The sequence below is a fragment of the Carcharodon carcharias genome, chromosome 13 (genome assembly GCF_017639515.1).
Source record: "Carcharodon carcharias isolate sCarCar2 chromosome 13, sCarCar2.pri, whole genome shotgun sequence".
Taxonomy (NCBI): Eukaryota; Metazoa; Chordata; class Chondrichthyes; order Lamniformes; family Lamnidae; genus Carcharodon; species Carcharodon carcharias.
The window spans coordinates 20150005-20172712 of NC_054479.1; the positions used below are offsets into that span (position 1 = coordinate 20150005).

General features: G+C 40.7%; 1 protein-coding gene across 2 annotated transcripts in view; it reads left to right on the forward strand.

The window, feature by feature from the left end:
- Nucleotides 1-195: 195 nt before the first annotated feature.
- mapkapk5 (MAPK activated protein kinase 5) overlaps nucleotides 196-22708 on the forward strand; it is a 62313-nt gene continuing 39800 nt past the window's right edge. For both annotated transcript variants that reach the window (XR_005944911.1, XM_041203338.1), the window contains exons 1-2: nucleotides 196-279; nucleotides 11351-11424. Coding sequence is in view for 1 of the 2 variants with exons in the window: in XM_041203338.1 (XP_041059272.1) it covers nucleotides 247-279; nucleotides 11351-11424 (107 nt within the window). In the remaining variant the exon portion in view is untranslated. The remainder of the gene's footprint in view (nucleotides 280-11350; nucleotides 11425-22708) is intronic.

Consider the following 22708-nt stretch of genomic DNA (forward strand, 5'->3'; position numbering starts at 1 on the left):
GTCGGCTGTCGAGTGTATATTTGGACCCTGGATTAAAACGGGAACGATATTTTTCCCCAACCCCCCCCCCCCCTTCACCCCTCTGCCCGGGCCTTGTCCGCATCCCCCGATCCTCCTTTCACCGGTTCGGCTGCCTTCTTGCGAAGCCGGGTTTGTTTCTCCCTTTCCCTTCCCCCTATTTCCCCCCTCCCCACCCCCCGCTCCCTCCCCCTCCCCGGCCTCTCTTCCCCGGTTCAAATCAGCAGCATGTCTGAGGACGGCGTGGACAGAGTGATTAAGGTAAGAGTGCGACGCTGTGTATTATTACATGGTGGTACCGGTGACCCGAGTCAGACATTCAGTCAGTCAGCCAACCAACCTGCTTGTTTGTCTGTGGAGTGGGTGGAGGCACATCAGCAACAATAATTCATCCTTAGAATGGCTTGGTCGCTTACAGGAAATGTAGCTTTAAATGCTACATGTGGGACGCGTGCGTCATTAGGACTGTTGGTCACATCCAGGCTGTCCCTTAATTTTATGTGTTGATAGCGTTTCTCTCTGCCAGCTAGCCTAGGAAAAAAATTCAACACTTCCAGAAGTGCACAATAGACTTCTGAACTCTGTTACTTGGGGACTTAAATGTATCTAGATAAAAACACGTTGGTGCTATTTCAGCACGTTAACATTAATTCTCAATTTTGAAGAAATGTCAGCAGTTAAGATTTATGATTCAGGCAGCTTGGAAACTCATTTAAGATGAGCATTTAAAGGAATGAGATGTTAAATCTTCACTTTAAAAAGAAATACCCTTCCCATCTTCTCTGCTGAAGACAATGACTCCCTGATATATGGTTCCATACCGTAACCAAATGGTCACTTAGGCCTTACTCTAGGTGAGTCAAACATCATAACACTGTTAATGGAGCTATAGTTGTTTTTGAATTAATATGTTTTGCTGTAAGCAAGTGGCTGTAAGTCCTTTGGCTGACTTGATGTGGGATTGAAAGTACTTTTCAGGGTTAACCTTGAGTTTTCTATGGGCCCAAAGTTGAACACGCAAAGGGTTTTGCAAGGCTCATGGTTGAATTACATTATATTATTAAAATATAATCTATAATTACATTTTATTATTTTTTAAATTAAAACATCTAAGATCCTGAGGAGCTTGACAGAGTAGATGTTAAAAGGATGTTTCCCCTTGTGGGAAAGACTAGAAGTAGGAGACATAGTTTAAAAATAAGGGATCTCCCATTTAATACAGAGGTGAGAAGAAATCTTTTGAGGATTGTGAGCCTTTGGAACACTTTTCCCTGGAGAGTGGTGGTGGCAGGCTCATTGAATATTTTAAGGCAGAGGTAAATGGATTATTGACAAATAAAGGAGTCAAAGATTATTGGGGGTGGGCAGAATGTGGAGTTGAGTCCATAATCAGATCAGCCATGATCTTATTGACTGGTGGAGAGGGCTTGAGGGGCTGAATGGCCTATTCCTCCTAACTCATATGTATGTACCTGTCACCAGTAATGTGGTCATTGGATGGTTTTAAATATTTTCCTGCTGATGGTGATAATGAACCAGCAACCCTTTAGAGTGGTGGGGGACAACCTACCTTATTAGTTCTTAATGCTAGGATGTTTGGTGGAAAACAGTTAGTCAGCCCTAGATGTGCAATTAGACGTAGAAGCAATTTAAAAAAAAATTATAATATAGCTAGTGCGGTTGTAACGTGGAAAACATATTCAAGTATCAACGTGCAAGTCAAAGATGTAATTGTCTGTCTCGCCACAGCGTATTAACACAATAATACTTCTAAGCTGGCACTCATGACTAATATTCAAAGTGCAGAGTGTTAAGGAGCCTTCAGATTTTTGCTGAGAGTGGAAGAAAAGGTTTTGAGTTCAATACTTGGCTGTTTTATTTGGCCCTTAAATTTAAAAATTTTTTTTTTTATATTGAAGTCAATATCCTTGTGTTGAATTCTGTTGAGCTATACCATGCGTTCAATGGATGGTTGCCATTTCAGTTATTACACTATAAAAGGGATCAAAGGTGTTCATCACAATAGCCTATCAATAAAATAAAAATTGGCGCTAGCTTGATAGTCAGTGAGTGCTTGTATAAATGTTTATGATCTATGAAAAGTTTTATTGGACTGTAGAACACAATCTACCTGCATTGGGTCATATATTCTGGAAGTCTTGCACAAGTGGGAAATAATGGTGTCTCCTTGGTGGTGGAAAAATACAGTAGAGGATTTTGAACAGAGATGTGCTTGCAAGTTTCTTCTGGGCAACATTTTTTTTTACCTCTTGTCACACACTAAACAACATAATAGCAGCTGGATGATCCACACTCTTGTTAATACATGACAGGAGAGAACTTGTCTGGTGATATTCTCACAGATGTCCCCCTTCCCTGTGAGAAAGTGTCTGACCTCCATTTTGTGTTTCCATACAGCCATATGGCTATAGTTAGCACATCTTGTATTGGTTTTGTGTTTCATTGAGCTGTGCCAATTGATGGATTTACTACTTCTGTGCTGTCAGACATTGAATTATGGATCAACTACGTTTTTTTTTTCTAATTAAAACATTTAGAAGACTGAAGCCATTGTCTTCATGCCGCAACAAACTCTGCCTCGCTGCTGATTCCGTACTCCACTCAGGCAGCTATCTCAGGCTAAACCAAACTGTTCTCATATTTGATCTTGGGCTCAGCTTCTAACCACTTATCCCTTCCTTAACAAAGGCTTCCTACTGACATTTAAGTAATATTGGCTGCCTCTTCTCCTATCTCAGTTTGTCTGCTTCTGAAATCCGTAACCATGCTTTTTTTAACCTTTTGGACTCAACTATTCTAATGCTCTCCTAGCTTGCTTCCCATCTTCCATGCTTCTTAAAAAAGCTCATCCAAAACTCTGCAGCCTGCAACATCTCAGCATCATCATCCATAATGCCTGTATTTGCTGAACTACATTGGATACAGGTCCCCTAATACCTTGAGCATGAGACTAAGAATTTGAAAGCCTATTCCTTTCGTGGCCTTACCCAACCCCATCTCTGTAACCTCTTCCAGCTTACACCCTCCAAGAACTCTGCATTCCTCCAATTATGGCCTCTTGTGCATTTCCCATTCCCTTCACCCATCGTTGGCTGCTATGACTTCAGCCATGTAAGCCATAACTTCTGTAATCCCTTCCCTAAACCTTCTTTTAAACCTTTCTTAAACAAACCTTTTAGACACCTGTCCTAATATCTCCTCCATTGACTTGGTGTCAATTTTTTGTCTGATTACATTCCTGTCAAGTGTCTTACGAACTTCTGTCGAGAGTTCTGATGTCTTTCCACAACCCAGAACTATATTCTTTTTGAAGTACCTTTCCACTTGCCCTAGGTTGTTTACTGTATCAAAGTTTGAAAACATGAGTTTGATGGATATTCTTGTAGAAACTTGAACAAACGCAAGTCATTTTCAGGCATTGTTAGTGAAGGCAGTATGGAGATTCCCATCTGATTTTTCCCTCCTCAAATAATGTGACTGAAATTGGGTTCTCAGCAACATGGATAGGAACCAAACCAGCAACTTAGATCATACGAAATAGGAGCAGGAGTAGACCATTCAGCCCATTGAACCTGTTCCACCATTCAGTAAGATCATGGCTGATCTGAATGTGTTCGTGACTTCATTTTCTTGCCTGCTTCCCATAACCCTCAAGTCTCTTGTGGATCAAAAAATTGTCTAACTCAGCCTTAAAAATGTTCAAGGACACAGCCTCTACCACTCTCTGGGAAAGACAATTCCAAAGACTAACACCCTCCAAGAGAAGAAATTCCCCCTCACCTCCGTCTTAAATGGGAGATCCCTTATTTTCAAACTGTGCCCAATAGTTCTAGATTCTGCCACGAGGGGAGACTTCTCTCAGGATCTACCCTGTAAAGTCCCCTGAAAATAAGATCACCTCTCATTCTTTTAAACACCAGCGAGTATAAGCCCAAGCTGCTCAATATTTCCTCATAAGACAACACTTTCTTCCCAGGAATCAATCTAATGAACCTTCTCGGAACTGCTTCCAATGCAAGTATATCTCTTTTAAATGAGGTTACCAAAACTACACAGTACTCCATGTGTGGCCTCACCAATGTGCTATACAGTTATAGCAAGAAATCCTTACTTGTATACTCCATTCCCTTGCAAATGGAACACAAGCGTTCATTGTACTTTTTAATTACTTGCTGTACCTGCATTTTTGTGATTCATGTACATGGACATCCAGATTCCTCTGTACTGCAGCATTCTGCACAATCTCTAATCAAAAATATTTTGCTTTTCTATTCTCTCTCTCTCTTATCTTCCCAATCATATTGGTTTAGATAAAGCACTAGTTAAAAAGCATTACTTATTACAATGCTTCCTCTGATTTAAAGTTCAAATACTAGTTTCTGGGGAGTGCAAAGTTGTTTTAGGCAACTTCAAAATAAATCATTGAGTAATTGCACCAAGTTCTGCAGGGATATTAAATGTGATTAATTTTTAGTTATAGGATAATGCATCAACACTCTTGCAGCATACATGCTAATTGATGCCATCGCATCCTTGTGATAAGTTCCCTATCTCAAATTCGCAGTTAGGAGCAAAGAGTTCTTCAGTTGGTGGGTAAAGGAAATCAAAGTTGCCCGTGTAATTTTTGTGTGCTTCCTGGCATCTTGTTACAGTAGAGTATCAGGAAAAAACTTGAAACAAATGATCGTCGATAGCGATGGAAGCTATTAAAACTTTTCAAATAAGCATTTTTAGGTATGTCATTGTTGGTGAGATTGGACATTTGAGATTTTCATAATATAGTATCATAAAATTTATAATTTGCATTCAAAATTTTTTATGACCTTCAAGCTTGAGAATTTTGACTTTTACAATCTATACATTGCATATTGTTTGGTTGTTTTTTTTGTCTGTGTATTTACTTTTTTGGCTCTTGTTTATTTTCTCTACCATTATGTTATTCTTGGTTCCTTTGGCTGAGCATGAACAAAGAGAAGGAATCAATTGAAATCCAACTCCAGAAAAATAGTAAAAATAATTCTGGAAATGTTCAGGAAATAAGCTATAGAACTTATTGAAGCACGCTTCCAGAAAAGAAATGGATAGTGAGAGATGAAGAGAATTACTGATTTGACTTTTGTATCTGCTTTTATTTTCTGTCACTTTAATGTAGTGCTTAGCATCCTACTGTAAATCCCAATGGCAGAAAAAACTGCAACTCTTCTGTATTAGAATCCCAGTCCCCAAGAAGCCTTATTCCTGCACCTTTTTAACATTATCCTTTGTACATTAACTATTTGAATTAAATTTTAAATTGAATTTTCTCCTTTCCTAAAAATTCTGATAATACCTGCTGGGATGTAGTTTTGATGAGCCTCACCCAAGTAGCCATTTCCACGTGTGTGAGCTTAGATAGAGAGCTTTAGTGGTCTGCTCAACTGCATGGGTTACCCTAGATGACCCCAAACTGGTCCTTCATTGATATCAAGACATAACTTTCCAGAAGTAGTCCCTGTGTAGTGATAGAAACCTTGTCTTTTTTGACTTTCCTTCATCTGTGCCCATGTCCACAAACCACCCAAACTCAGCCCTTGACATCACTCCAGTTGCAGCACTCCACCATTTCTCCTGGTTGAGATCAATTAAGTCAGCATTAACACTGAGCACAAGATCCTTTTGGTCTTCATGCTCAATTTCATACCAAGAATTATATTGACAAACAGGAGCTCCCATACTAAATTTTCATGTCTTAATTCTGGCGCCGGTCCTTGATTGAATGTTTTTGCCTTTCGTTAGAGTAGCTTTTTTTTTGCAAATTACGACTATTTGACTGTGGGAATTCATTTAGTTCGCTCATATTTTCATCCAAGATCCATGCAGTTACACTTTCTAGCACAAGGTAATGATTGGGAGCATGAAATCTGCATCAGATTTTCCACCTACTTAGTCCAGAGGCTTTGAGGTAATCTAAGAACAGGTTTTGGATAGCTTAATATAGGAAGTATTCTAGGAAAATGCTGTTGTTATTGGTAACCATGTTGGCATTATTTCTGTAAATCCCTTTCTCCTTTTGGCAATACTCGCATATTACGTACACTACAGAAACAGGCTTCAGTCCAACTGACCCATACGCCACACAAGTCTCCTCCTTTCCTTCAGGGTAAAATAGTATTTTCTAAATTCTTAATTGGATTTTTTAGTGAATGGCTTGTATTTATAGCCACTAATTTTGGTCTCCACCAGAGATCTCTGTCTGTGCTAGCAAACCATTTCATAATCTTCAAAGACCTCCTATCAGACTGCCCCCCAGCTGCCTTTTGTTCTGGGGAAAAGAACTCCAATCTTTTCAATTTTTCTCAGTTCTGGTGTCATCCTTGTAAATATTTTTTGCACCTTCTCCAGTCTTCCTATAACTTTTTTTTAATAATATGGAGACCAGAGCTGTGCACAGTACTCTGTGAGCTAACCAAGGCTTGATACAAGTTTAGTATAACTTATCTGCTTTTCAATTCTATCCCTCTAGAATTGAACCCTGATGCAATGTTTGCTTTTTATAGCCTTATTAACATGTGTTGCTACTTTGAGTAGTGTACCTCCTCTACCCCATTTAGATTCTTATTTTTCAAGGAGTATGCAGCCTCCTTGATTCTACCTACCCAAATCCACCACCTTGTACTTACCTATGTTGAAATTACTTTGCCAGTTACACACCCATTCTGCAAGCTGATTAATGTTGTCTTGTATTTTGTTGCAACCTTGTTCAGTTTTAACCATACCCCTAATTTGATGTTATCTGCAAATGCAGATTTGAATGGGGAATTCTAAATTAAAAACCTGAATTTAAAATGCTTTGCCAGAAGCTTCTGTTTAATTATACTATGTATTGTTCCAGAAGTATTCAGTTTCTTGGCCTTCACTATAAAAAGCCACGTTGTAAATGAATGAATAGTAAAGAGCTGCCCTCTGTATTCCATCCAGAGATTAATTTATGTAACAACGGGATTTACTTTCCAGCACCAATCAAAAACATTTATTATCTGGAGGGTGATCCCTGACAGCTATTTTTCAAATTCTTTCACTGAACATATGCACATCTCCTCTGTTTCTTCACCCCAGCAAACTCCCTCCCTTGCAACATCTCTGACATATGGTGGTAATGATGTAGACGTGCATGTGTTTTGCCCTTAAGTACTTCTTATTCTTCTTGCCACTGTCCCAGGCTTGACTCCCTCTTAGAGAAGCCTACAGTTTCTTTCTGTGCCTCTCCTGGCATTCTCCGAATGACCCATTGACCAGCAACCCCAACTGCCTGACTCCATTCTCTCACTGATATTACTGCTCAGCAGGCTGTCTGGGGGCTGATCTTGCCAATCTCCTCCTGTCCGACTCGCCCTTCCCGATGCTGACCCTGTGGACTTTGCCAGTCATTCAGCTATTAATGCCCCTCTCTAGATCTCTCTCCAGGATATCTGTTCACTCGCAAACAAGGCCTTCTAATGCATGAACTTATTGTAGATGTTGCATGAACATCATGGCCTTGAAATCTGGCTGTGGGGTGGTGACATGAAGCCTCTCTGCCTGGTTATACTTTACTCCACTTGCCTCACCCTGTGGTGATGTGGCTTTTATAATCAAATCTCACCCTGGCTATTAAAGTTGTCTCAGAATCAATTTCACCTTTCACTCTGCTTATTCTCTCTCTGAAATATTCTTTTGACTCATTTTTGCACAGTCCAGGTTTAAACATTGGGAGCTCCTGGGTTATCGGCATTGTTACGAAGATTGATCAGCATTTGGGCACATTTCCATTTTATCCCATTCCCTAAATCAATTACAGGGCAAAGGAATAACGCAATCTTGATGCAGCTGGAGAGAAATCTGACTGCAGGGTTAGAGGTGAAATTAAATATAAGAATTATTCCGTTCAGAGGATCTTGCTGCAGTTGTGTCCTCCCTGGATGCAGCAAGCATTTTCCAGTTCACCTGACCACTTGCCAACCATGCAGTTACTCAACCAGACTCTGTGTTTACAGACATGTCTTTAAACACATCTGTGGCTCTCTCATCTGCTTTCTGTTTCCCAGATTCTTTTTTTAAAAAAACTTTTTTATGGGATTTGGACATCGCTGGCTAGGCCAGCATTTATTGCCCATCCCTAATTGTCCTTGAGAAGGTGCTGGTGAGCTGCCTCCTTGAACCGCTGCAGTCCATGTGGTGTAGGTACACCCACAGTGCTGTTAGGGAGGGAGTTCCAGGATTTTGACCCAATGACAGCGAAGAAACAGTGATATATTTCCAAGTTAGGATGGTGAGTGGATTGGAGGGGCACTTCCAGGTGGTGATGTTCCCTGCATCTGCTGCCCTTGTCCTTCTAGATGATAGCAGTCATGGGTTTGAAAGGTGCTGTCTAAGGAGCCTTGGTGAATTTCGGCAGTGCATCTTGTAGATGGTACACACTGCTGCCACTGTTCGTTAGTGGTGGAGGGAATGAATGGCACCCCTTTCATGGGCAAATAGAGAAGGAGAAAAAGAGAGACCAAAGTGAAGAGGAAGAAAAGGAAAAAATAATTTTGTACTCTTGCATTGTTTATGTGCTTATTTTGTCCAGGTATTGCTACATTTTAACATGGACTGCTTCAGAATTTGAGGGGTCGTGCTGTCTAAGGAGCCTTGGTGAATTTCGGCAGTGCATCTTGTAGATGGTACACACTGCTGCCACTGTTCGTTGGTGGTGGAAGGAATGAATGGCATTGTTTATGCGCTTATTTTGTCCAGGTATTGCTACATTTTAACATGGACTGCTTCAGAATTTGAGGAGTCGTGCTGTCTAAGGAGCCTTGGTGAATTTCGGCAGTGCATCTTGTAGATGGTACACACTGCTGCCACTGTTTGTTGGTGGTGGAGGGAATGAATGGCACCCCTTTCACAAGCAATCAATTGGGCTGCTTTGTCCTGGACGGTGTTAAGCTTCTTGAGTGTTGTTGGGGCTGCACTCATCCAGGCAATTGGAGAGTATTCCATCACACTCCTGACTTGTGCCTTGTAGGTTGTGGACAAGCTTAGGAGAGGCAGGAGGTGAGTTACTGCCTCAGGATCCCTAGTCTCTGACCTGCTCTTGTATCCACAGTATTTATATGTTTCTGGTCAGTGGTAACCCAGGATGTTGCTAGTGGGGGATTCATCGATGGTTTTGCCATTTAATGTCAAGGGATGATGGTTAGATTCTCTCTTGTTGAAAATGGTCATTGCCTGGCACTTGTGTGGCACGAATATTACTTGCCACTTGTCAGCCCAAGCCTGGATATTGTCCAGGACTTGTTGCATTTTAGCATGGACTGCTTCAGAATTTGAGGAGTCGTGAATGGTGCTGAACATTGTGCAATCATCAGTGAACATCTGATCTTATGATGGAAGGAAGGTCATTGGTGAAACAGCTGAAGATGGTTGGGCATAGGACACCGCACCTAGGAACTCCTGCAGTGATGCCCCTACAAACCCCAAGCGTATCTGAATATACCCTGTCAGCTCAGGTGATTCCTGCCCTCACTGCATCCTTCCCTCCTTGTCCACCCAGCCCAAGTTCTTCCCAGACTCCTAAGAACCAAAGGTGGAGATTGAGAGATGATAGAGAACAGAAGACAAAAAAGTAGAATGACAGTGAAAAGAAAAGCAAGATAGAGCAAGAGCATGAAGTAAAGGAGAAAGAACTGAGAGATAAAGCAGGAAGGAGATAGAAAATGACATGGGCAAACAGAGAGGAGAAAAAGAGAGACCAAAGTGAAGAGGAAGAAAAGGAAAAAATAATTTTGTTCTCTTGCATTGTTTATGCGCTTATTTTGTCCAGGTATTGCTACATTTTAACATGGACTGCTTCAGAATTTGAGGAGTAGTGAATGGTACTGAACATCGTGCAATCATCAACTTTGAATGTGTCCAATTTCCCGACTCCTCTTTTACTGCTCCTACTCCTTCAAATAGTTCCAGACATCAGAACCCTTAGCCTATCCCATGAACTCTGTTTATTATGACTGTCATCCACTCTTCATTCTAACCTGCTGCTATAACTCAGATCTCAGACTGCAATTGTGCCAGGTATTCCCAAACTCTGATACTCCCATGCCAAAGAGCCATTGATTACTCCTAGGTCCACATTGTTCAAATATAGTACCCTCCCTCCTATAGTACAAACTTGACACCAATTTATTGCATTTGTGCTCCACCATCTCTCTCTTAGCCCCCACCTTCTGTCTCAATGGTCCATGTTGCAGTGTCTCTTTGGCAGGAAGGACGTCAATATATTGTTATAGGAAGGATGTGTTATAGGAAGGATGCGAATGCACTGGAGGGGGTGCAGAGGAGATGCACCAGGATGTTGCCTGAGATGAAACATTTAAGTTATGAAGAGAGGTTGGATAGACTTGGGTTGTTTTCGTTGGAGCAGAGAAGACTGAGGGGTGACCTGATTGAGGTGTACAAGATTATGAGGGGCATGGACAGGGTGGATGGGGAGCAGCTGTTCCCCTTAGTTCAAGGGTCAGTCACGAGGGGGCATAAGTTCAAGGTGAGGGGCAAGAGGTTTAGAAGGGGATGTGAGGAAAAACATTTTTACCCAGAAGGTGGTGACAGTCTGGAATGTGCTGCCTGGGAGGGTGGTGGAGGTGGGTTGCCTCACATCCTTTAAAAAGTACCTGGATGAGCACTTGGCACGTCATAACATTCAAGGCTTTGGGCCAAGTGCTGGTAAATGGGATTAGGTAGGTAGGTCAGGTGTTTCTCACGTATCGGTGCAGACTTGATGGGTCGAATGGCCTCTTCTGCACTCTGTGATTCTCTGACAGCTACACCCATATATAATGTGATCAGTGTTGCATACCAATTTATTGAAAATAGATGGGTTAAAAGTAAGAAATCAAAATTAAATACATTGGTAAAGAAATATTGAAAGCATTCAAGATGAAAAACACTGGGGGAAGAGAGTTTAAAGATTAAAATAAAAACTGGGATAAAAGCTGTGCAGAATATAGATTATTGCATGAAGAAAGTGTGTGATCATCATAGAGAAGAAGCTGGGGTTGGGGAGAGACCGAGAAAGGTGGGCAACCAAGTATCAAAGAATTGGAAAATGGTAGAGACAGTTACAGATCAGATTTTTTTTCACCATAAGCAATGCCATAGGTGATTGATTATATTCTGATACATTGTGTGCTATGTACTTTGGCATACCTGTAACGGGTGTATGTATATTATAAACTAAAGCTAATCTGGGAATATCTTTCCAGCCTCCGTGATTAGGGATAAATTCTCTGCTGATGCTATTATTCTCCCTTATCAGGAATCCTCCATATTAGATGAGTACGCAATTAATTGGACTCAGAAGCTGGGAGCTGGGATCAGCGGGCCTGTACGGTAAGAAAAACAGATGCAGATACAATTGTTCATTGTTCACTCCTTTTGGTGACTACATTCTGGATCAAAGTAAACCTGACATAATAGCAATTTCATTAAAGTTTCAGTAAAGCATAATATGAGGTTTGTACCCAAACCACTGTAGGCATTTTTAAATAGGATTTGATAAAGGATAATGAGCAGTGTGTGACATTTTCATGATTCTCCTTGACTGTGGAAGGCACCCTGAGGTGTTGTGTGTAGATCTTGTCTTGCTGATGGTGCATGTCTGCCACTGGTGGTGGTTGTGTGACTTGTTTGAGATAAAACTATTTACACTTAATTAACACCTTTCATATAACAACTGGACAATTTATTGATCAAGGGGTTTGTCAAACCTTTTAAAGTGTAATCCAATGGTATTAATCCAGTGAGAATACTGAATATTCTCAGTAATGGTGGTTGCCAGATGAGTGAATTCGTCAAGTTTAAATTAAATGCATGTCTTGGGAGAAAAATGCAGCCTGGTAGCACTCATTAATTAGTCTGGATTCTTTCCCTTTATTACTTAAGTTATTTGTAATAAATAATATGTGAGGATCTTGATTCTCTTTTGTGCCAACCCCAGCTGTTCATGCCCTAGGTACGCACACAGACTAAGAACAGTTGTGCCATTACTGCAGCTTTATGACAAAATACTCAGTATATTTCCATGAAATCTACATCCAGCATATATTTTGAGAGGTTTTCATCATCCTCTTAAAAAGATTGATTGAGCGCTAATCTAGCCAAACTAACAGGGAATATTGGACTGCAATTCAGTTTTAAACTGCATAGGAGAAAGAGAACTTTCCTCCGTTCTCCACATCCTGTTTTTTGTTGTTGATATTTTCACAGATATGCAATCGTCAGATGAGATCCTGGAATTGACTACATCAGCACTTTGTTCCCCTTCTCTGTACTAATATTTGGAAGTCTCAAAATTATTAAATATACTGCACTAATATATTTACATACCATAATGATGTTTTGTCAGTAGCAAAGAAGATGTTTGTTTCACACTCTTGTTAATGCAGAACGAAACCCAGTCCTCCTTGAATCTCTAATCAACAACCAACCAAACATATTAGGCGGGATTTTCAGGTCCCGCTGTAAGTCAGTGGATTTCTGGCTGAGGCGCTGCCTTGCCCACAGTGGGTCCCCTCTGCCACAGGGCCGGACAACCCTGCTTTTGATTACTGAGGGAATTTCTAGTGCTCATCTGCTATTTATTTAAGATGCAATTAGTTAACAGAACAAAGGCTGAGAATTAAATCTGTGATCTTCTGTGATTCTGTACCACACTGGGCATTTCTTCCACTCACTAAGCTTTTGGAGAGTTGAAGTTATGAGAGATTTGCAGTGATGTAGACAACTAATAGATCTGATTCGGAAGAAGTTATTGCAATTTTTGGTTTTCCAGGTGTTTTAGGCTGGTTTGTTTCAGATTGCTCTCATTGCTCCCCATTTCTCAGTAAAGAGATTTCACTTCTGCAGATACCTAGGTAAATTTGTAGCATGCCTATGGATTGAATAGAAAATTGAATATACCAACCAGTGATTTTATCCTAATCTTTGGAGGATGACAAAATAGCAGTAGACTAGGCTGAGTTGGGCTTTAACTGTTAAGCAAGCCTATTAAGCAGCTAAAACAAAAGAATAGTAACGTAACATTGTCGCAGTTCTTCTGCATTCATATCTTTGTTATCTCCAGACTTTAAGACATACCTCTTTGCCCAAGCTTTTGGTTATCTAACCCAAAATCTCCAAGTATGGCTCAGTGCCATACTTAATGTTATAATGTTTCTGTTAAGCACATTGAGACAGTTTATTTCATTAAAGGTGCCATAGGTTTTGTTACATAGAACATTGGCTTGTTTGTATGCCATATATCCTTTCAGCCGAACCGGTCCATGTCAGCATTTGTGCTCCTCTAGGGATGCCAACTCTGGCTGGGCATAATCTGGGAGATGTCGGCGGAAGTGAAGTCAAGGAAAGCTGGCGGCATGACGTGAGCAGATTCTAAGGGAGCTTGAGAGAGGAAAACAAACCAACTTTAATTGGACAAATTTGCAGCAAGGGTGAATAATGATTTAAGTTTGAAGGAGAGAAAAAAAGCTTTACTCACTCTTAAGAGCTTGATACACAGTCCAATGCCATGGTTTCAAAGAGGAATATTAAAAGCTAAAACTGACAAAGTAATTTTTTTCTTTCTCATTAAAAACACAGATGGAGAAAATGAAGTGATCCGAACCCCCTCTTGCACCAATCGCACACAGACTAACACTTGCTACTTGCGCCCGTTCCCTCAATAAAATTCAAGCCCCACCAATCTCATCACAGTTTGCTAAAGTCCCAGCCAATAGGAGTCTTCCTGGCTCTTTTTTTTCAGTTTAAGGTTTGAATTTGATTGGACTGCACTGTGCTGGATGTAATATCATCATGTGGCAAAACCTCATGTTGGGAGTTGTGGTTCTTTCCCATGGATGCGGAGGACGAATTATGGGACTGATTTGTTTAAAATGTTGTTCTAAAATATCCCGTATTGCTTTCTTTGGCCACGAGGAGATTGATGTCAATTCCAGGAGAGCCCTGGCCATTCCGGGAGGATTGACAACCCTATACTTTACTCTCTTCCCATCTTTCCTCATCTAAATCTACTATCATGAACTTCTATTCCCTTCTCCCTCGTTTGCTTGTCTAGCTTCCCCTTAAATGCATTTATTTATTTGCTTCAACCACTCCCCGCGATAGCGAGGTCCACATTCTCATCTTGGGTAAAACAGTTTCTCTGAATTCCCTACTAGATTTCTGTTGTAATTATTAAGCTTCACTAACTACTTCTGGGATAGCAAATACTAAATAGTTTGGAATGGTTGCATTGTCTAGAATAACATTGCCTTTTTCTACTACCAATGGAAATCTGTCTCTCCAAAGGTTTCAAACTCTTTTCTTAAAAAAAATGCATTTATATAGTGCCTTTCACAATCCTGGGACATCCAAAAGTGCTTTAGAGTCAATGAAGCACTTTTTTGAAGTGTAATCACTGTTTTAGAAAGTACAATAGTCAATTTGCACACAGCAAGCTCCCCCACACAGTAATGTGATAATGACCAGATAATCTCTTTTTTTTAATGTTGATTCCGCTCCTCTTTGAAATAGTGCCATGTGATCTTTTACATCCATCTGAGAGAGCAGATAGGGCCTTGGTTTAACATCTCATCTGAAAGATGGCACCTCCAATAATGTAGCATTCCCTCTGTACTACACTGCAATGTCAGCCTTGAGTTTGTGATCAAGTCATGGAGTGGGCTTCTGACTCGGGCGAGAGCGGTACTAACTCAGCAACAGCTGGCACAATTTAAATAACTGTTAAACACCTAAAAAAATAAGCAACTTGTACCAAGGGTTCATGAGATGGGGGTGCTGCTGGCTCAGCCAGCATTTATTGCCAATCCCTAATTGCGCTTGAGAACTGAGTGGCTTGTTAGGCCATTTCAGAGGGCATTTAAGAGTCAACCTCATTGCTGTGAGCCTGGAGTCACACACAGGCCAGGCCAGGTAAGGATGACAGATTTCCTTCCCTAAAGGACAAGGGTGAACCAGATGGGTTTTTATGATAATCGACAATGGTTCCATGGTCATCATTAGACTTATTCCAGATTTATTATTGAATTCAAATGTCACTACCTGCTGTGGTGGGATTCAAACCCTGGTCCCCAGAGCATTACCCTGGGCCTCTGTAATACTAACTAGTTCAGTGACAAAACCACTGTGTCACTGCCTCAGTTCAGAAAAAGGCCAAGTATTTGAACTGAATGACTTGGAACTCTTTTATACATCATGATTAAACTAAAGATCTTAGCAATTGCAGCTGAAATGAATTTCTAATTTACGTTATGTGTAATTATTTTCTGTTTCATTGTGAGAATTATGTAGAATATGTTAATAAATGCTGTTCGTCTACTCCAACAGTATCTTGGTTGCTTAAAACTTTGGAGTACTAAACTCCCTTTGCCGCTTTCAAAACATGGTGGAGATTCTGTAGTGGAATACCTGCAACACTGGTCAGGTCTCCATGAATTATTGCATGGAGGTCACAAGGTGTGACCTTGCATTTTGCCTCCAATTCATGTGTGTTCATAGTCGCTATGGCACATGATAGGGCCAGTGGCTTCCTCGAGTCCATACAAGCTCTCTGTAAAGCAATCCAGCCAGGTCCCATTCCCCTGTTCTATCCCTGTTTGATTGCCATTTTTAATCAAGATGATCCGCATTGATGCTAAGGTCAAGCATTTTGTAGTCAAGAGAGTGGAAAATAAAGATCAGGGACAAGTCATCCATGGTAGACTTTCATCTCCCCATTCCAGTTTTATTCTCTCTGCTCTTGAAAGTGCTTTTCGCCTGGGATGTCAACTTGCCCAAGTAAGCATCTATCTTTCATATATTAGCCTACATTTCATTTAGATTGTTGGAAGGTTGTTTAGTTGTGGATGCAATGACATGGTACTTTATAACTAAGTCTGATCTGTTCTTACTCAACTCCTAGGTGTGCATATATCTGAGAAGGAGTTCTTGTCTAGTAATAAGGAGCAGATTCTCCACCCCCACCCTTTCTTAGCTGAGTACTGCTTAACCCCATTGTAGCCAGTTAACTGGGAATTCAGCCTGGAGCCTTCCTCAACTTTGACTTAAAGCATTGGGTAATCTTACAGATTTAACCAATGTAGCTGTATCTGCAAGTCTTTTGGATTTGTATTTACTGAAGTCTGGGAGCAATTTTTTGATCTGAATCAGGCAATATAGTGAGGCAGACAAGTTTGTAGTGCTTGCTAATTTTTTTGAATCTTGATCATATTGAATGTTGGAGCAGGCTGAAAGGGTCAAATGACCCTACTCCTCTAATTTCATATGTTATTATGAAATAAAAAAGGACTCTGCATAACCTGTGCTGATTCATCCTGTTCCGTTGCAAAAAGCTGTAAAACAAATATTTATTTTGTTGTACATGCCCCACTGGTACTCATGTGACTCTGGAGGAACACTGAAATGTGTCTCACTTAGTGAAATAAAAGTTGCCGTATTCCCAGAGGACCTTAGGCTGCTCTTTTATTAGGGATGACTGGTGGTAAGTTTAACCTGAGGGTCATCACACCTCAGGCAAGGGGGTGAGGCTGAGAAGTGGGGCTTCCATGGATGACCTCAGCCAGTACAGGAATTGAACCTGTTCTGTTGGCATCACTCTGCATAAAACTACACTTTGAAGCCGATTAAGCAACTGTATTTGAACTGTGCCTTACTGTAAGCTGCAGTTTTTGAATTTTTATTTTGATAGCGAGGGTTAAGTAATTGGATTTCAGGAGTAAACATTCACCTTTGATGCTCCATTGACAAGAGGAGGTGGTTACTAGAAAATTAGCTCTGGCACATTCGGCAGTCCTTCAATGAGAGCTAGTTTTCATACTGTGCCAATGATTGCCTGCAATCGGCATTAGGGCTTGGGACCTCAATCCTCAGTGTGTCACTTCCCTTGCTTGAGTTCATCCATCTTTCCCAAACTGCTGATTTTCCTTTTAGAAAAGTAACCAGATACTTGTGCAATGTCTTAATTTGGGCATTTACCTAGGCACGTGAGAAGTCACCTTCATGTAGGTATCCCACATGCCTGTAAGCCTGAAGTGTGCAGCTTCAGCACTGGTGCAAACTGGCTGCCTGTTTCGTGTACAATTCTCAGTTGAGACCAGGAGCTTGCCTGGTGATGATGGGTGTCTTCTACCTCTGTCCTTTAATGCTTTTGTATTCATTCATAGCAATGTTCACTTCTGCAGCAAGAAGCTGTGGCTGTAAAGATAACTGAATTTAAATAAGAACGTCATAAGTCTTAATAGGAATTGAATACTGATTAAGTATACACTACTGTTCTGACATTAACACACGTAGAACTTGCATCAATGCAAAACTGATATTGTATTAATGATCTTCACCACATTGTGGAAAAAACACATTGCTGATTGGATGTAATTGGAAGAATTTGAGGCCAAAATAATGATTCACGTTGTGTTTTGTAGAAAAGCAGACACTCCCATGTTTGATTTCTGATTTATGCTGAATCAGCTGATCTTAACCATACTATCTAGGGTATTGCAATCGGACCCAGTATCCCTGGATTTATGAAAGGAAAATTCAAGCCAGGTTTCCCACACCTGCTCAACTATGCATTTATGTCTAGGTGTGGTTGATGGGGCTGGGCTGTAATGCTGTAAAGTTGATTGTTCATGAGTGTCTACAGACCTGTAGCCAGTTAGGCAAGATACTTATTGGAGGCTACCAGCACCCACAGAACTGTCTCAGCATTTTGGAGAGGAGGAGAGAAAAGTGGAAGGGGAAAGCAGGTATTTATTATCTGGAGAATATACTGTCACACACAGTTTATGTTCCGTAACTGACATCCAGTAGTGCTTATTATGATTAAAAATTTATGTTCAAATATCATTTAATACTCATTGTGTGGCAGGGTGCAGCCTGTTGCTGAACCTGGCTGTCTGAGATTACTCTTCAATATGCTCCTAGTAGGAAGATGCAAGAGATTCAGTGCCATAATCTTGGGAGTAGTACTGCCATAAGAATTGCATTGGTTCATGATGTCCTCTCACCATGTTCTCGGGATAACCATGGATGGGCAATAAATGTGGTTTTGTTAGTATTGCCCACATTCTGATATGCACAGAATCTTTTAGATATAGCTTACTTTAAGGAGGAAGAATTAGTAGTGCTTCTATCTCTAGGAAACTAGTACTAGGTGAAGGATAGGACACAGTAATGAGTTGGTGTGTGCTTTGGAGAGAGGGAGAAACATTATGTTTAACTTAACTTTAAACTTATAAACTTTAAAGTCTAAGCTCACAATTGAGTATGGCCAGTAACAGCAAGATGAGCTACCACCTTCAGCCTTGTATCTCAGCAGAGTCAAAACCGAGGGGAGGAAGGAAGGGGATAATAGGAAAAAAGAAAAAAAAAATACTGTGATAGCGCATCCAATGCTACAACTTTATCTTAGTTTTAATTGTTGATTGTTGGTGAGATGGTAAACTGACAAATGTCTTAAGAATTCATTAAGCTAAAATTGCAAAAAGTAATATCTAGCCTATAGTAATGATGCAAAGAATAAAAATATTGTTTTTTATAATCTTACTGGCTAAATCCTGTAAGTGTGGAATTCCAGTAAGATTGCATTTTAAAAAGTGTGAATTTTAGTTTTCTTCTCCCCATTCTATGTAGAGGTGGCCATTTTTTTGAAGAAAGTATAGAAAATAATAGGATGACTCTAGTTACCAGGGGTTGGTGTTGATTTCATGCCTGAGACTAAGTTATCCCATTTGTCAGCCAACATTGAAAACTGGATCTGTGGCAGTTGTATGTTGAACATAACTTTAACCCACTGAATGCTAAATTTCATTTGCACTTTGCACAGCCATGTCCTGTTTTAATTACTTACAGCAAGTGCAATGTGAGTAACATTGGTTATTAGTTGATGTTCTGTAAATGAGACATGGAACAAATTATTTGTAGATTACCTTTACTGCATATTTCAATAAAAGGTAACACTCATTACTAATTTGTTTTAGAAGTTTATAATTTTACTTTGTAAATTGAAAATCTGTGTTTTCTCCTCTTTGCCTCTCTCCATCACTTGGAAAATGATTATTTTGGGTTACTGTGTAGGATTCAGACTTTCACAAGAGGTTAATTAACCCCTCAAGTACTAATTTGTAACATTGAATACCTTAGTAAATGCAGATTTACAGTCATCTATCAAATATTCTGAGCCATGTTATAGCCAGCTTGAATCTTTGAGCTGAAACTAAGTCAATATGATGGGTACATCACAGGACATGAACTTGTGCCAATCAATTGGTGATACACCAATGTTAATTGAGTTGTAGTGGAAAGGCACTAAGAGAAGAATTGTCAATGCTATAATTATCCCAGAGAATTAGCCTAGGCCTCTGGATTACTAGTCCAGTGAGATCACCACGATGCCATCATCGATAAGGTGCCACATACGTAAGAATCAGAGCCCATGGTGTTGGGGCAGTATATTAGTACGTATAGAGGACTGGCTAATTAATAGAAGACAGTTGAGGATATGGGAGCATTTTCAGGATGGCAACCTGTAACTAGTGGAGTGCCATAGGAATCAGTGCTGGGGCCACATTTATTTACAATATATATTAATGACTTGGATGAGGGAAATGAATGTTCTATCGACAAATTTGCAGATGACACGAAAATAGGCGGGAAGGCAAGTGGTGAAGAGCCTACAGGGGGAAATAGGTTAAGTGAGTGGGCAAAAACGTGGCAGATGGAATATAGTGTATGAAAGTATGAGGTTATGCACTTTGGAAGGAAGTGTAGAGGAGCTGAATGTTATTTAAATAGAGAAAGACTGAAGAAAGCTGCAGCACAGGGATTTGAGGGGCCTTGTGCATGAATCTCAAAAAGCTAGCATACAAGTTCAGCAGGTAATAGGCAATGCAAATTCCCTTTATTTCAAAGGGAATGGAGTATAAAATTAGGGAAGTCTTGCTAAAACTATATAAGGCACTAGTTAGACCACACCTAGAATACTGTGAACGGTTTTGGGCCCCTTATCTAAGGGAAGATATACTGACGTCGGAGGCAGTCCAGAGAAGGTTCACAAGGTTGATTCCCAGGTATGTATTGATTTTCTTATGAGGAGAGGTTGAGTAGGTTGGACCTGTACTCATTGGAGTTTCAAAGAATGAGAAGTGACCTTATTGAAACATAAAATTCTTAGGGGGCTTGACAGGGTAGATGCTGAGAGGCTGTTTCCCCTTGTGGGAGAGCCTAGGACCAGAGGACATAATCTCAGAGTAAGGGGATGCCCACTTAAAACAGAGATGAGGAAGAATTTCTTCCCTAAGGGTAGTGAATCTGTAGAATTCTTTACCGCAGAGGGCTGTAGAGGCTGTTTATTAAGTTTATTAGGCTGTTTATTAAGAGGCTGTATATTAAGTATATTCAAGGTTGAGATAGACAGATTTTTAATCAGTAAGGGAATCGAGGGTTATGGGAAAAAGGCAGGAAAGTGGAGCTGAGGATTACCAGATCAACCATGATCTCATTGAATGGCGGAGCAGACTCGATGGGCCAAATGGCTTACTTCTGCTCCCAAGTCTTTTGACCTTAAGGTCTTATCTCCCCTGAAGAAAGTGTAACCTTAGCCTCCAAGCAACCTGATCCTCATTGCTTTTGATGGAGCCAAATTTGAGAAAAGAAGTGTACTATTTGCCCAGTCAGCAATTGCAATCTCACTAGTGTTGAAACTCTGAGGAGGACAGTCACCATGTCATTACAAGTAGATGCATGCAGTGCAGTTGAATATTTCCCTGCAGGTATTCAGGTATAAGCACAGAAAATGGAGTCCTATTATTCTAGTCAAAGGAAGCGCATCAAAGCTGAATTTCTTGCCTTTACCTTTTTTATTTATATTGTTTATACTGCTCCTCTGAGCTTTATTTCTTCCTGAGCTGCAGCTTTGCTGCCTTACTTGCTCTTTACCTCCACCCCCACCACAGCTTCGCAAAGTTTTCAGATTGAAAGCCATCACACTGTCTTCTATACATTACCAGGAACTCAAAATTGCAAAATTTCTAACAGCCTTCAATCTTGCCTTCCTCCTGTGATCTACAGGCTTTCAAAAATCTTATCTACAGGTTTTCGAGAATCCAATTATTACTTCCTGTTTGACATTATCTCTCGTACCTTCCGTTTGTATATGTGTCTTTGTCTTCCCATCTGACTTTTACTTAACCTATTTGCGATCAGGACCAGTAATTGACAGGACCTAAATAGAAAGTTCTGGAGCAAACAAAACAGTGCTGTTCATCATGTGCTAGGAGGGTCTGTAGAGAGACTTGATTGCAAATTATTGTTTTTAAGTGGTTTTCTGTACTGTAATTGGTAGAGATACTGTCTTTCAAATGAGGCATCAAGTGATGCTCTGCCTATCCCATGCACTGCTTATCTCATGCGCTATTGACAGGAGGATTGGCATAGACCTGGGTGTTACTTGTTCTCTGGATTAAGCGATGGTTTATAAAATGAGGTGGATTGAAGTGCCATTTTTATCAAATACAGATTGAGTTTATTTTTACAGCCCTTTTTTTGAACATATTTTGGGGAACTATTTTGCAAATCTGGACTACAACTCCTCATACCCTGCTTCCTGTAAGGGCTCAATCCCATTCTCCTACTTCTGTCACATCTGTTCCGATGATGCTGCTTTCCAAAATGGTGCTCCTGACGTGTCTTCCTTTTTCTTTAACCGAGGCTTCCCCCCCGTCACCCACAGTGATTGACAGGGCCTTCAGCCGTTTCCAACCCATCTCCTGCACCTCTGGCCTCACCCTTTCCCTCCCTTCCAAAACCGTGATAGGGCCCCCTTTGTCCTAACTTTTCACCTCACCAGCCTCTACATTCAAAGAATCATCCTCTGCCATTTCTGCCAATTCCAGCATGATGCCACCATTGCCCTCACCCCCCACCCCTGTCAGCATTCCGCAGGGACCACTCCCTCCGTGCACCCTGGTCCACTCCTCCATCACCCCCAACTCCTCATCCTCCTCCCAAGGCATCTTCCCATTCAGTTGCAGAAGGTGCAGCATCTGCCATTTTACCTCCTCCCTCATCACCATCCAAGGCCCCAAACACTCCTTTCAGGTGAAGCAGTGTTTCACTTGCATCTCCTTCAATTTGGGAGCAGCGCACACCATAGACCAATGTGGTCTTCTCTACACTGGGGAGACTAAATGCAGACTGGGTGACTGCTTTGCAGAACACCTTCACTCAGTCCCCAAGCATGACCCAGACCTTCCTGTTACTTGCCATTTCAACAAACCACCTTATTCTCACGCACACGTGTCCTTCATCTTCCAATTAGGCACTTTTACAGCCTTCTGGACTTAATATTGAGTTCATCAACTTATGACCATGGACTCTCTCCTTCATCTTTACCCTATTTTTTAATCCATTTTAAAAATTTATTTATTCAGTTTTAAAAAATAATCCTTTCATTTTTCCCCAATCTTCCCTCACCCTGTTGCCACACAGGACCATCTGTCACATGCTTTTATGTTTTGCTATCACAATGCTGACCCTCGTTCTGCTATTAACATTCTGCTATCTTACCTTTATGCCACTATCAGCACCTTCTTTAGTGTTTAACGCTCCCATTATCCTGTGT